Below are 15,442 nucleotides of genomic sequence, written 5' to 3'. Positions count from 1 at the left end.
AATTACCCTGGTTCATTGTGCATATCTATGGGCAGTGTGGATCCCATTGGCAGCTGGTTCCAGACACACTGAATCTGCACAGTCACTACCCCTGGACCTCAGTCTCCTGAATTGCTTGTACCTGGAAATGCAAACCCTTGAGGCTGTAGCCCTGCTTTTGTTGGCCTGTACAGACTGCCTCCCTCACCCATGTGTGCCTGCATGCTGAAGTGGCTGTGACTCCCTAGTTTCCCAGTAGCTCATTCTGTGGTCCTTGTCTCAGAGATATAGAGGTAATATATATGTACAGAGGTAGCCACGACTCCCCCAGTTTGCACCCCATAGGCAGTACTCCTGTCATCTTACTCCTAAGTACATACACATTGGCAGCAGTCTGTGTCAGCCAGGCTGATCCCTCCAGTAGCCATTTCTTCCTGTGGTGTCACCCTTAGTGACTCATACACGTCTTAGCTCCTGGGCCACTTGCTGTCTAGTATGCCATGGTCTTTATTAGGGATCAAACACTCTCTTGCACACTTGTACCATGGTGCTGGCAGCGTGGATGATCACATCATCCCATGGTACACTCACTGTGGTCTCTCCAGCCAGGTGCAGCCATCACAGACAAGCAGGCCCCCCTGTGACAATTGTTTGCACTTAGATTTCCAAACACATGAGTGATGAGTAGAAAGCAAGAAAAGACAGAGGAATAGAGTTGAGTAAAAAGAATGTGCCAATTGGGCATGGCTGAACAAGGGTAGCAATGAGCCCACTATTTACATCTAATGTCCTTCTTATCCTCATATTCCTCTGTTTTCCTGTACATGTTATTCTCCAAGTTATCTAGTTCCGCCCTTTCCTCACGTTTGTTTGCACCGTTGAATATATAGTAGTAAGAGTCCTATCCTTTTCTGCTGCATCCCATCATGTCTATTTATTAATACAATGTCCAGCGTTATGCTGTTCTACAGGAGGTGCAAAGGACTGCACTGGGGGCTGAACAGCTTGGGAGGAGTCTCAGTAACAGCAGCTGATAGTGACTTTTTGACTGCAGAGGTTAAAGTTTCAGTAACAGCAGCTGATAGTGACTTTTTGCCTGCAGAGGTTAAAGGACTCTGGTCAGTCAGGGGTGCTAATGTACCCACTTACAAACTGAGGTTTCTTTTGACACTGAATTGATGACTAGTGAAGTTGGAGGACTTAGCCTTTGGGAACAGAGATTCAGGGCAATCTCCAGAGATAAGAACAAAATTGTCAGAAACAAGACTACTCGTTATATAATTACTTTTTTTTATTCAGATATCTTCTTTATCATAAGTAGGAGCACTGTTTTGTCTCCTCTGTGTAATTTTTATGCTATGCTGCTTCACAAAAACCTCCTTATGTTCATGAGCTACAGCAAGCAATTGGTAGCCTTGGTGAACCTTCACAGGACTTGGCCAGCAGTGAGGCTGCTCAGCCACACTGAAAAATTCAGGTAATTCAAAGTATCCCGCATAAATATACTGCAGCATATTTGGTGCAGTCACAGTACTGCTAATGCAAACAGAAATGCCCACTAAAATGTGAAAAAGCCATGAAACCACAGGGTTTCCAGGTGAACTGCAGTCAGTGGAGAATAGCTGGTTTGTTAAAGAGGAAGGAAGGTGGAAAGGTGGTGAGACTCTCCCTTTGCCAGGAGAGCTGTCACCAAAAGTTGTGCCACTACTTAAATTAGGGTAGGGGACTGCTGTTCAGTCTTGCAGATGGAGTCACAGACAGGCATGTATGTGTTCACTCATCTCCTTGAAGCCCAGTGTGGTACCTCTGTAGACTTACTTGACAATAGAATTTTCAGGTATTCCTTTTGCATTTCAGAGCCTGAAATTACATGAGAGCTGTATCATTACCTGGAAGAGTGGCTTTTTGTTTTATTTCAGTTACTTTTTTGGTTTGTAACATGACATGTAGGTGTGGTTCTTAGGGACATAGTTTAGTGAAGGATCTGGCAGTTTTAGGTTAGTGGTTGGATTCAATGATCCTAAAGTCTTTTCCAACTCAACCAAATCTGTGATTCAGTTGTAGTGCAAGAAGGCAACCCCCCTCAGTCCAAAGGGTGCCTTGGTGTTGACTATGTTGTTGGTTTTCACACCTGGCCACTGGTACTGAGGCTGTCCTGGGACAGGGTGTCCCTTTCTCTGAGTCCTGAATTTGCGTTCCCATCTGGTACCATGGCCCTGTGCTCCTCTGGGCTTGTGGAGATAAGCATTTCATGGACTCATGGCTCATGTGGTGGGCCTGGGTGTAGCTAAGATGCAGGGTATTATTTGGACTTCTGCCAGCTGCTGTTGTCTCTTTTATATGTGTGGAGGTGAGCTTCTATCAGGTACCCTGACAGAAAGCTAAAATTGACATAAGCAGCAACCACTTGATCTCCGTCACCTCATTGTTTTACATTTGGGTTCATGAGGTATGGCATGCCCTTTGTAAATGCTTGATGAGTCTCCATGATCATCTTCTCCATTATGCCCCTAGAATTGCTTCCCGAAGGGACTTGTTTTACAATTTTCCCAGGGATCAAAGCAAAAATGATCAGTTTCCTGTATCATGCTCTTGGCCTGTTTAGGAGTTTTGGAAGATCTCCAAATGCTCTGCAGCTCACTAAATGTCGTGGTTCCCCTTCCATGTTCCTAAGGTCTAAAACAAGTGAAAACTGGTTTTCTGCGCTGAGATGAGGATACTTTTTTTTTTTTTGTTTGTTTGTTTTTTTTTTGTTTTTTTTTTTTTTTTTTTGGCTAGAATGTGTAACAAGAATTAAGTAAACTTCCTGAACTCACCTGTGTTGTATTGTTGCAAACAGCTATCAGGAGAAGAAAAATTTATTCCTTACACTGATTTTTTTTCTCTTAATGTGAAATTTACGGAAATAAATGACTATGCTTGCTCAATGATGCTGTTAGTAGCAAAAAGTGGAGTTTCTTTAACTGTTGCTTTTTTTTGTCTGTTGTATTTCTTTGGTTTAAAGTGCATAGAGTGGAAATACCTCCAATGTGTTTGGAATGTTTAGGAGTACAAATTCCTATTCTTGCTAACTGTTAGTCATCAAGTTTAAGAATGTTAGTATTTTTAATACAATTTATTTTTAATCACAATGAATCAAATATTGATTCCTCCCATAGTTTAAGACAGCTGGAACAAGATGCTATTGACCTAGACAAAGAATTTCAGCTGGCAAATGTAAAGATCAAAGAAATAAATAAACAAAAAGCAGAACTTGTTACTGAATTGATGAATCTCATGAAGGTATGTATTTTTAACTTGGTATGTGTTCCACTTTTATGAAAAGTCCAATTCTTGTAATTTAAGTAGGAGGCATGCAACATTTGTTGCTGTCAGTGTTTTCAGGCTAGCTTTTTAATTATTGAATAATCTTAACTTTTTCCATTCTTCATCTCCTTCTAATTTTTTTTCCAGTCTGTGTTTCTGATAATTATTTTTAAGTTGCTTAAGAGAATTGGAAACAAATAAACTTTTACCTGTACCCAATGTCATAGTGTAGAAACATTGTGTTAAAATTACAAATAGAGAAGATCTCAGACCTTGGCTCACCACTGTGGTCAGATGCTAGAACCCTCAAAATTTTATCTTGTAGGTCGTCTAGGTCTATAGTTGAAACCTTATCCTCCTTTTCATTAAGGGAGAGGATTTATTTGTATTTGTATGCTGATCATAAAGACATGATAAACAGTTGCTTTCAATGGCCCATAATTGTAGCTACCCTTTAGACAGTAAACAATCTGTTGATGGTTTTGAAGCCTCTAGAATGTTCCTGAGGCTGACTTGTTTGAAAAAAACCCAATCATTTTAATGTCAATGTCATCAAACCAGATTCTAGTGGTCATTAAAGTCTGATGCGTAACTTCCAAAATACAGCCTTGTTAAGTTGTCATGTGCTGTTCCAGTTAACACATCAGATATAAGACTTGCTGTACATCTTGTCAGTCAACTGTAATGTCATTACAAAATGTGTATGTCTTTAGTGTTTATTTTTTACCTTTTTTCCATCTCTGTGTGACATACAATGTCCACCAGTATCCACCTGTTGGATTCTTCTTTCTGACTAACAGCTGAGATGGCCTTAGCTCTTCTTATATTTCACATGATGGTATATAGTGAAGGGAAAGAGAATGGGGGGAGGGAGGGTTGATGTAAAATTGTGGGTTGATAGTAGGTGTGTGTGTGTATCTACATATGTAGATGTGCATTTATATATATTTGCATATATATATATGTGCATTTATATATATTTGGTTGAAATTATATATGTATTTGTAGATATTTATAAGTACGTGTGGACTATACATCTTGAAGAAACTGAGTCATCACTTTTCATTGAATTTGGCAGCAGTATTGATGACCTGAACACAATGTGAGATTGTATGATTGTATGCTATGATTAAAAGGATGGGTAGTTTCTGAAGTAGTGATTATATCATTTTGAGTCTGGTGAAAAAAAAACCTGCTTTGTTTTCCTGTGTTTAGAGGATTGTACCATTGAATGTCATCAAAGTAGATTTGACTTTTCAAATGACCAGAGTGACTGCTGAGAAGAACAGACTACAGTCAGAGTACAAAGCAGGAACTGTACAGCTAAGAGCTGCACAGGTAACAATATTTATGAATACTGGGGTATCAACTATGAAAATGTCTCACTGGGAAGCCTTTATGGTGTTGAAAAGGATGCTTCTGTGTCCTTGTTTAAAGTGGCTGTTAGTACTGCTAAATATTTAGCCTTGATTTCTGTAATTTGACTTCAGCCTCTTCATTTAAAGCAGGATACTAGCTTTGCCATCCTCAGTTAAGACAGCTAAGCTGCTGTGAAAATGTGCCACTTAGTCATCTTATCCTGGATGTGTTAAATAAAAAGATCACTTAATAAAAAGTGTGTTAAAAAGCCAGGTGTTACTCAAAGAATTGCTTTCTTCTGAGTCTGTCCATAAACAAGTAGATCCAAGCCGCATGGGAAATACAAGCTCAAGATGAACCAGAAAGTGCAGCAGCATAATCGAGCTATTTTACCTTTCTTTCATAGCTCATTTCTTCATACTAATTAAATGTGTTTCTTGGAGAACAGAAAAGAGACTGAATGATCCTTCTTTTGATAGTTCTTATTAGGAAGCTATGCTCTGTTCAGGTAGAAAGTCTGACGAGTTAGCTCCACAGCAAGGACACATTTCTAAGAGCAGATGATGCTGTCATTGCTTGTGGATTGCTGCAAAGGTCAGTTTTTGTATTTGTGTAGTAGTACAGTCTTTCAGTGTGCTGGGGAATAAACTGTCAAAGGAAAGGGCGGTAAGTTGGGGATTTTTCCTTGTCTTTCAAGAGTTCAGTCAACTATAAGCTAGTAATTCAATTTGATCATAAAGATAGAAGTAAAAATTGGAGAGCAGCTTGAAAGGTAGGAGATATTTTGCATGGATGGGTACTTCCAAAAAGAATGGTCTTAGCATGTAGTTAGAAAACTAGTCGAGTTATAGTTACCATCACTTGCTGGAAAATTAGGCAGAGAACTTTTTAAAGAGGAGCATAAAGTAACTTGAACACAGAGATGCAATCCAGCATGTTACTCAGAAAACCACTGTTGCATAAATTCTTACATATGATGCATCTTTTACTCAGTTTATCAAAGTTTAGTGAAAATCATTTATTTGCTGTGGCTCAGTAAGGAGCAAGAAAGTATTACAAAGCCATGAACCTCATGTCAGTAATGTGCATTGTCACTGGGAAGTTCATTTAATGTTTCTGTCCACATCTTTATCATTTAGGGAAAAACTTTGGCTGCTACATAGTTAGATGTCTGGTCAGATCGATAGACAGGATTTGTGATTTGTAACATTCTGATAATTCTTAAAAGTTGCCTTCTTTCTAGTAAAAGGTGCGTATGAGTCAAGTGGAGTCCCACTGAGGCCCCTTCAGGAAACCAACAGGAACATTAACATTGCCACATACTTTTTATTATATGGAAGAAATAAGGATGTGTAATAACTTGTCTATTTATATTTGTCTAAATTTTATTTTGCTGTGGGCGTTGACAGTAAACTGGCAAAGTTGAGTGAAAATTGAAACGTGACTTGTTGAACTGTCAATGCATTTATTCTAGTACATGCTTCCTAGTAACACCAAATATCTATCGCTTTCTAGTTTTTCTGTTGCATACTGAAGTTTCTCCTGCCAAATACATATTTTCCTCTTCACTGAAGAATTTTACTTGCCTTTGCTTGGATCAGGCATATTCAGTATTGAATCTGTTTCAGATTTTAAGTGCCTACAGATCCATTTGAACCCTTGCTACATGCAGCTCTGCAGAGCTCCCTTCAAGTGGGAGCTTTATATACAATTGAGAATTGAAATTCTCCACTTCAGATGATTCAGAATTGATTTGGGCTCTGCAAATTATCAAACACAAAATTTACACTTCTTGTAGAAAAAACGTATAAGTGCCTCTCACAGGATCTTTTGCCTTCATTATCATGTCAAAATATTTCAGATGAAGCCATTTGACTTTTAAATTTGTGGGATCCAAAATACTATTGCAGGGCATATACAGATATCCAGTGGAATGTAACTGTTGTGCTGTATAGTAATGTTTATGCTAATTCATTATAGCTTGAGTTCTTGCCTGTAAAGAAAAAAGCGGATGTCCTCCCGTTACTGTTTTATCTGTACAGCTCTAATGCCAGTCCTTGCAACCCATGTGACATTTCCCTCCTTTGCAAGAGACTTCATGAAGTAGAAGGGGTAGTCTGAAAAAAGCCTCTTCTAAAAACTTTCCAACCTTTCTGAAAACACCAACTCAGTATAGAAAAATAATTTTACAGTGTGTTTGTGAAAATTGTGAAATGCTTATCTGTAATGCAAAGATCTATTTAGTAGTGCTTAGTGGAGAGGGAGAGAAGAACAGGTTTTTTGAGTTGATACCTGCTGAGAACAGGTAACTAACTATTGTGAATGTGAGATGATCACTAATGATCATATCTATTACTACCGCTTCTGTTGTAGTTAGTAGATAACGATCCGTTACAGTTTCAGAAAGTAATGAGAGTGACTATCAATGTCTGTGTCCTGTTTTTAAAACTGTGGAACAAGAATTTCCCTAACTGTATGATTTCAAATGAAAACTGAATTTTTTTCACCACTGGAGGGCTCCTATATTTAGCTGAAGTACACAACAGTAATACTTGAAAAGATAACTCTCGAATCTTCATGCACACTTGTTAAGCTGAGAGAAAATAAATTTAGCTATTTCTGAAGAACTTGCTTTTGATCAATTTACCTTAGCATCTGTTGACTTGATGAACAGAGAGGTATAATGAGTTCTGTCAGTTGAAGCAATTTTTTTTATATTTTAATATTTTGGTTTTATCTACTTTTTCTGCTTCAGATGTGGTTTGTTGCTAGTATACTAGTGTTACCTCTGAAAATTCACAATAATATTAAAAAATAAAAGGTGGTGATTTTTTAAAATATCTTTTAATATTTCTAACAGCAACGTTTTCTTGAATTGGATAATAAGAAGCATCTTCTTTATGAGAAGTGCATGGAATTGATGAAACAAGCTCGACACGTCTGTAGATTGGGTCCAGATCAAGATTTTCCAAAAGAATTTCAAGTTGTATGTACAAAAAGAAATTTTCACACATCTCTTGAACTTCTAACTTCTTCTGCAAAGAGTATTGTATATTTTTTATTAGAAGGTTCTCAGTAAAGGGTTACGTGTACTTTTGTTACTGTCATTAGCCTTTTAAACCACCTTTGAAATAGTGCTGAGATACCCTTTGACTACTGCTTTGTTTTGTGCATAGGAGAGAGAAAATTAGACCTGTGATTTCAATTGAAATCCACAGTCCTGTGTTCACAGAAGTAAATAGAGGCCATATTTTTATACCTTCCTGCTCTAATGGAGCAACACAAAAGAACTGAGGTCTTGACCCAGCCTCTTAGAAGTATTCATTTGCATGACTTATCTAGCATAGTCCATGTCTTACACTTAATCTCTGAGTATCTGTGCCTGCACAATTTATGCAACAAAGGAGCAACTAATTATGTATCTTAATTATGTAACAGCACTTTCAACTTTCTTTTTCTGTCCAGAATCGTTATTGGGGGAACCTTGCTATGTTAAATTTTTAGTATGTGACATCCTGATTAAAAGTAACAAAATAGTTTATGGTTTATCCAATTTTTTCTTTTTTTAAGAAAGCTTGAGTCCTTCCTTAGTATTGCTTTGTAATGTGCAATCCTTTGTCTTTAAAGGCTTTTCAGACTCTTCCAAACACATTGGAGGAAATTGATGCTTTTCTGAATGAAGAGAAAACCAGGGCTTCCTGTTTCACAGGCCTCAGTGCTTCAGTATGTTCATTGCTTTCCCTCCCCCTCTTACTTACATTGTACTTGTTTCCCACTCTGTGCTAGATCTCTTGGTATAATAAGCTAGACAGTAGGAACAATGTGTTGTAAATACCAGATTCTGCATCTACTCAGATTTCAATTAGTTTCAATCTTCTTTAAAAAAAAAGATGTTGCAACAATTTGAGAGAAACAAAGGTTTATAGTTTCCTTGCTCTAAAGTTAGAAATCTGTCTTTAGTGTGCACTGCAGTAATCTGTGTAATTGTGTTTGAGCAGTTTCGATGCAGTGTGGTATTTTTACAGTCAGGGTTACAGTTAGCAAATATTTTGCTGACTGCTTGTTTTTTATTCTGGCAGGTTGTTGAAGAATACAATAAGCAAACACAAGAAATACAGCAGTTGACAGAATACCTAGAGGAAAAGAAAAATGAGTTGAATAACTATAAGCAAAACATTTCACAGGTAATAGCTCAAGTTACTTCTGTATCATAATTCTATGTCATTGTAGGAATGTATGTACAGAAATAAACAGTAACATTTCAGATTGTTTTGAGTGTAAACTGAGGTACTAACTTCCCCAATTACTATGTTTTTTCAGTGTGAATGCTATCTCCAAGGGAAAATTAAGTTCTTAAATTGATTTTATGTGGATATGTCTGCTTTTAGGTCAAAGAAAAGTGGCTAAACCTCTTGAAAGTGATGGTTGAACAAATTAATGGAAAGTTCAGTAAGTTCTTTAGTTCTATGCAGTGTGTTGGTGAAGTTGATCTTCATATGGAAAATGAGGTATGATTGATTTTTCATATAACATTCATATTTTCATGCATAACGTTTTGGTCATACATTGCTAGAGAAAAATAACAAATTGTCATGTGGTGATTTTTTTTTAAAAAAGCACTGAACTTTTACTCAGCATTTTGGTGTACTAGAACTGACTTACCAGTCTGATTGAAGGCAAGTGAGTATTAATCCAAATGACTAGGACTTCACCTCCTGACTTTTGGAATAGGCCTACAACTTACAAAGCTTGGTTAGAAACATTGTATTTACTTAGCTGTTACTCAGATTTATTAAGCTCATTATTTAATTCTGAATTTTCAGCTAATTTTTGTCCTCTATTATCATCTAAATCTTCTGTTATTAGGTGTTGAATTGATTTGGTTCTACATGTAGTTTCTACTGGAGTCTGGGAGCATTTGATCTGTTCTGAAAGCAGCCATCAATTGGCCTATCCTGTTATCTTCTCAGTAATTTTTATAGGTAGGGTTTACCTCTGGTGAAGAGTTTAAAGCAGTAGAACTTGAGGAGAAATATTCAGTGTGATGAACTGGAGAGGGAAATTTGGTAGTTTGTTTTAAATTGATCACTGAAATGATGATGTCAAGACTTGCATATGTTAACACATAGACTACACAATAGTGAAAGTGGACACAATTTTTTTCTGGCTTTTATTTTTTTTTGTTGTAAATTACTTAAGCAGCTTTTTTTTAAATAGCAGTGGCAATTATTACTCAGGGCAGAAGAGTAACTGGTAAGGCTCTGTACATGAACTGCATAAAAATTTTTACCTGGAGACTAGTAATACAAAAAAGTAAAACATTAAAACATAGACTTTTCATGTCTTCTGCTAATAACCTTGACAGATCTATATTACACAAAAACTGTCTTTTAGAGATAAGTATGCTGAAAGAGAGAACACAGAAAGAACAATAAGGATTTGAAAGCAGAAGGCATGTGGACTGCCTTTCTGAATCTCTTCTTTGGAAGGTCTTGCTTTTCTATTGCAAAGATGTCACAAATAGTTTTAAGAGATTAGCTAGCAGTACTGTGCCAGTGAGTAAAACTTCTTTCCTCAAGAGATCAATGGCTACAATATAGTGGGGTGGATAATCTCTTCTCAGGTTTGTACTCCTTGTCGTTCTCTGCAGGAGAATCTTTTGCCTGACCTGTAGATAAGAAGAGTGAGACTCTTGAGGTGGACTTACTTTTTATTAGAGATATTTCTGTGACACTGAAGTTCAAGACTTTGTTAGTCTGCCTTATAGGAATCTTTAGATCCATGGATGTCCTTGGTGACGCTACCTGCTGTCACCATTGGATAATAGGAGGAATTGGACATTAGGAGCAACTTCTTCACAGAAAAGGTGATTAAACATGGAATGGACTGAGGAGGAAGGTGATGGAGTCACAATCCCTGGAAATGCTTAAGGAATGACTGGACAGAGCGCTCAGTGGCATGGTCTATTTCCCAGATTGGTGTTCAGTCATAGGTTGGGCTTTGGTCTCAGAGGCTTTTTCCAGCCAAAACGTCTCTGATACTGTGTGAAACACTTCACTGGGTTCTTCCTTAACATCCTAGCAGAAGCCTCTGGGAACAGTCTGACTTTCCTTGCTAACACTTAGTAGCCAGAATTTGTACTGCTTGCATTCCTTGATTCGCCACAAGGAGTTTTGAGCATCATTTGTGTCAGGTTTTGGAACGTCTGTCAGTTATACAAACTGGCATTCAAAATAGTGTGGCAGTAGCCAAGATCTGACTGATGCCATCATGGCTGTGTTTCTCAGCAGTCTTTTTTTATTTGGTTTTGCTACCCTGTCTCTTCACTTTTTCAAACCTACTTTTGCCAATGCATCTGAAATTACAGTGGGTTTGGAGACGTTAGATTCTGGGGTTTGTTTCTCATGAAATTGTAATCAGAACAACTCACAGAATCCCAGATAAGTTGGAAAGACTCAGAAGGATCATCAAGTCCAGCTCTTAAGTAAATGGCCCATACAGGGATTGAATGCACAACTTTGGTGTTGTTAGCATCATGCTCTGACCAGCCAAGTGAACTCACTTGCCACTGAACACAACTTCAGGAATCATAGAGACTCCTCTGGAGATTTCTTTTTCATCTTAAGCATGAATCCATTTCATTACATGTTCCTTCTTTTGAGCCACATTTGTTATCCTGATACCTTGCATTATTGGCTGAGGCTGCTGACAAGTTTCACTTTCCTGTTAAAGAAAAGCCAGCACTGGAATCCTTGTGTGTGGTTTTCCCACTGAAGTATGAAAAGGAAATGGCTGTCCTGATGGATTTTGAGCTGCTTGCACTTGAAGATGTGCAGATTGGTATACAACTACACAAGCACCATTACTCCACTGTTCAAATTGATAGTATCCTGAGGCAATTTTTTTCTGATTAATGGGATTTATAGGGACGTTGCTTTTTTCTTATTCTAGCAAAGATTTTTATTTTCCTGTTGATGTTCTTACTGCATATAAAGCCTTTCTTAACAGGAATTAACAAATCATAGTCATGGAAAGGGAATGGTTTTGGAAATTATGTAACAAAAGTGGACAAGAGTGAAGGAAAACAGATGAAACAGTAATAATATATATAGATGAAGCAGAATTAATAAATTGATTTTAAGTTGAACCTGAGTAGTTGGTAGACCCATGTACATTTGTATAAATGTCCTTTAGTTTGCATGTCACTGTAAAATAAGCTATATTAAAAAGAAAATTAGTTTAAAAGGTACTGGCTTTCACAGGAGGAGTATGAGAAGTATGGAATTCGCATTAGAGTCAAATTCCACAGTAGAACTGAACTTCATGAATTGACTCCATATCATCAGAGTGGAGGTGAGAAAACTGTTTCCATTATGTTATACCTGATGGCTCTGCAAGAACTCAACAGATGTCCTTTCAGGGTTGTTGATGAAATAAATCAGGTGAGAATCAATAGTGTGGTATTGCTCTTTCTGTATACAGATGCTTATGACATAGTGGAGAGAACAGACTTTTTTTTTCCTTTTCAGGGAATGGATCCAATGAATGAGAGAAGAGTTTTTGAAATGGTTGTGGAAACTGCTTGTAAAAAAAGGACATCTCAGTACTTCCTCATTACACCAAAGGTATGTGGCAGAAAATGAAATAGGAAGTTTAAAGTGTAGGAGAATTGGATTTTGTGTGATAGTATACTGATAAACACTGTATAACTTAACTGTATTTTACCTAAGAAATTAGGATTAAAGCGAGTATTTGCCCATTTTAAGGACAGTCAGGCAAAAATTCAGACTATTTAGACCAAGGCTCATAGGCTCATCTCCTCAGAAACCTGCTGTGAAGTTGTGGCCCCACTTGAAGTATCATGTGTTAGCTACCAGTGGACAGGGTTACCATGGAAAAGGCTGTAAAAGGTAATGCCTCTAGCTAACACAAAATTCAGACTGTGGCAGAGACCAACTTCCACTCAGATCATGATACTGTAGAAGGAGCAGGCTAGTGCTGCTGACATCAGAACTAGAAGAGTCCTACATGATTACTTAAATAGTTTTCCTGTATTAATCTGAGATTTAGAGGCTCAGAAAAGATGAGATCTATGCTCTGAGAGTGAGCAGTTTAATTGTACTCTTTGGTCAAAATTTTAAAAAAGGCAGTTGATTTACTAGTCATGCAGTGATGGCAGTGCCAAGGTTTGAAGGGGGTAAACAGGGTGGCTGTCCACTTGCACCATTAACAGAGACTAATGCTATGTTGAGGTTGATCCAAGACAAATTGAAATAAATAATTATGTACAAGTAAATATTACTTGTACACCAGGGAGACAAGCAGTTAGTAGTGTGCTTGTTTTCATTAAGATAATCACTCCTGTATCCTGTTATACAATGTATTTTAGAAAATCTGGCTGGTATGTCCTGTTTTTTCAGTAAATAGAAATCGAAGGGTCTGAGTAAAGCTACCTCATAGCATTTACTTTACTGGAAGGAGATGGAAGGTAATGCATGTTGTTCCTTCTGATCTTGCAGTATGCTTACCTCCATGCAGTTTGGTCATTTCCTGACTGCATTACTTCTTTTTTGTTCTCTGTTATCTATTCCCTTTTGTCATCTTGTGATTCCTCTCCTTATTGAATCAGGTTTTCCATGCACTCTCCTACTTAGAGAAAGAAGAGAATGATTTGGATGTTGAAAGATAGATAGCTCAACTAACTCTCACGCTTCCCAAATTTAAGGAGTTGTAGAAAATTGCTGTCTGGGGTCCAGAGTCTGTTGTAAAAGTTGACTCTGTTGTCAAATTACTAAGAATAGAGACAGGGAAAATTGAGTATGCAGAGCTAACCAGAAAGATCAAAACTAAAATGAAAAAGCAAAATTTAAAAAATCTCAGAACTTTAAAAAAGCAAAAAAACTCAACATCATGGTAAGAGGAACTATGGACTATGTTACAGCATTATTAAGCAACAAGAGACAGGGTTATGAAGAGGTGGCTGAAGATATTCTCTGTGCCTCCTTCCCTCTTCCCCCCACAAGCAGGTGACATAGCAAGTTACAATGGCCTGTCACAAGAAAAATTAGTGAGAGAGCACGTTATGTAAAGGTTTAGTTGATTGAGAGTGTTTGTGTGGGCTACATTAGAGGATAATTAAAAAGGCTGCACAGGGCGGGCTGAGAAGGCCGGACTCTGCTTTTCATGGCTTACCTGCAGTTCCTGAGCCTCTGCTATATGTCACCACTTACTAGGAATCACCTATTAAAAAGTGTGACAATTTTTCCTACTAAGCCAAGTTCCGTGTGTGTACTCAGTGGATACAGGAAAAACTATGACACTTTTTTTCAGTGTATTGACACCTCCCCTGGTTGTATTTTTAAGCAAGCTGCAGAGGGAAGGGATATAAATTAATGTGCAGTAAAGTTGATTAGGAATACTGTATTTTGAGTAGTTGTGATTCACTGTCATAACGAGTAGATGCACTGAATATGTTCTTAGAAGTGGGTTTGAAAATTAGTATTTTTAATACAAATCTGGTGAAACATATTACATTTATTAAACTTACAGATAATTACCATGTTGGGAGTTAGGCCTTTTTTCACTGTAAAGTAAAATTGTAAATAAGGTTAGGTAAATTTTATTGAAAACAGGATTCGTTTCAGTACAGACAAACACAAAATTTTGTATTTAAGTGGGAAAAATCAACAACAGGTGTAATGCCTGAATGACAGGGGAGAGGGAAGCGGCCAGTTGAGCATCAGTTGCAGGTAAATTGTTCAGTGTCATCCTGAGCACTGCTTTTAATCTACAGTTTGTGTGACATCTTTGTCTGCTGGGTTTGTGTTTGGCACGGTTTGGATTATCATAAGTATCCAGCTTTGGCTGTTAGACTTCAGAAAAGTAGTCCAGGTGCTGGAATTACTCCAGAAGGTAGCAGTACAACTTCTAAGTAATTTTGATTGTTCTGAGTTTCCACTAATGGAAATTGCTTAGCTCAGAGAAGCACAAGGCTAAAGAGAGACATAGATTTACTTGGGTACAATTACTGTCTCATGTCCTGCCCTGGGGAAAAAAGGGAAAAACATTATTCTCTGCCCACAGAGGAGTGGGGTTATTCTATGAATACAGCAAAAAAAAGCAATGAGATTGATGGCAGCGAGAAAGTACTGATTAGAAACAAAAATTTTCTTCTCATAAAAATAGCAATGCATGAAAATTGGCTGAAGAATAAGTCCCTTTGAGGTGGTTTCTAGGAACAAATAGACTTCATTTGTCATGTTGTAATCCTAGTGTAATGATTTTTTGAGATCTAAGGTTTTTCATAGATCATATTCAGCTTTTTTAGATAATGGGGAACATCTAGCTATTTTGACTTTGGTTTCTGTTTTTCACCAGCTCCTGCAGAATCTCACTTATAATGACAGGATGACTGTGCTGCTTGTCTGCAATGGACCTTTTGTGCTGGAGACATACAAATGGAACATAAAGCGCTTCAAGAGACGGCAACGGCACCTTTCAAGAATGATTGAATCTTAATTCTACAGAAGTATTTTATATATCTTTATTGAAACATCTGGCTTTCAAGAATTCAGAAATTGTCAAAGAGGAAAACCCTTCAAAAATTGATAACTGAGAACTTTGGTTCTTAAAACTTACACAAATGTTTTGACAGATTTGAAATGCGTGGTTTTCTTTTTCAAGTCTTTCATAGTGGTCACTTTCTCCAAATAACCTACTCATCTCCAAAGTAGGTGTCATGGTTTGACACTGGCACGATGCCAGCGCCTCCATGAAAATATACTTTTTAAAATAATTG

The 15,442-nt window shown here is 37.5% G+C and overlaps 1 protein-coding gene across 1 annotated transcript in view; it reads left to right on the top strand.

Annotated features, from left to right (window-relative positions):
* Positions 1-15,239, top strand: part of SMC5 (structural maintenance of chromosomes 5) — a 38,333-nt gene extending 23,094 nt beyond the window's left edge. Inside the window, exons 16-24 of the mRNA XM_068176423.1 lie at positions 3,138-3,261; positions 4,501-4,623; positions 7,505-7,630; positions 8,272-8,367; positions 8,724-8,828; positions 9,033-9,152; positions 11,907-12,086; positions 12,174-12,269; positions 15,022-15,239. Coding sequence (XP_068032524.1) covers positions 3,138-3,261; positions 4,501-4,623; positions 7,505-7,630; positions 8,272-8,367; positions 8,724-8,828; positions 9,033-9,152; positions 11,907-12,086; positions 12,174-12,269; positions 15,022-15,162 — 1,111 coding nt within the window. The 3' untranslated portion in view covers positions 15,163-15,239. The remainder of the gene's footprint in view (positions 1-3,137; positions 3,262-4,500; positions 4,624-7,504; positions 7,631-8,271; positions 8,368-8,723; positions 8,829-9,032; positions 9,153-11,906; positions 12,087-12,173; positions 12,270-15,021) is intronic.
* Positions 15,240-15,442: the final 203 nt, after the last annotated feature.

The sequence above is a fragment of the Anomalospiza imberbis genome, chromosome Z (genome assembly GCF_031753505.1).
Source record: "Anomalospiza imberbis isolate Cuckoo-Finch-1a 21T00152 chromosome Z, ASM3175350v1, whole genome shotgun sequence".
In the NCBI taxonomy this organism is placed as follows: Eukaryota; Metazoa; Chordata; class Aves; order Passeriformes; family Viduidae; genus Anomalospiza; species Anomalospiza imberbis.
This window is presented reverse-complemented; position numbering and strand designations above follow the sequence as displayed.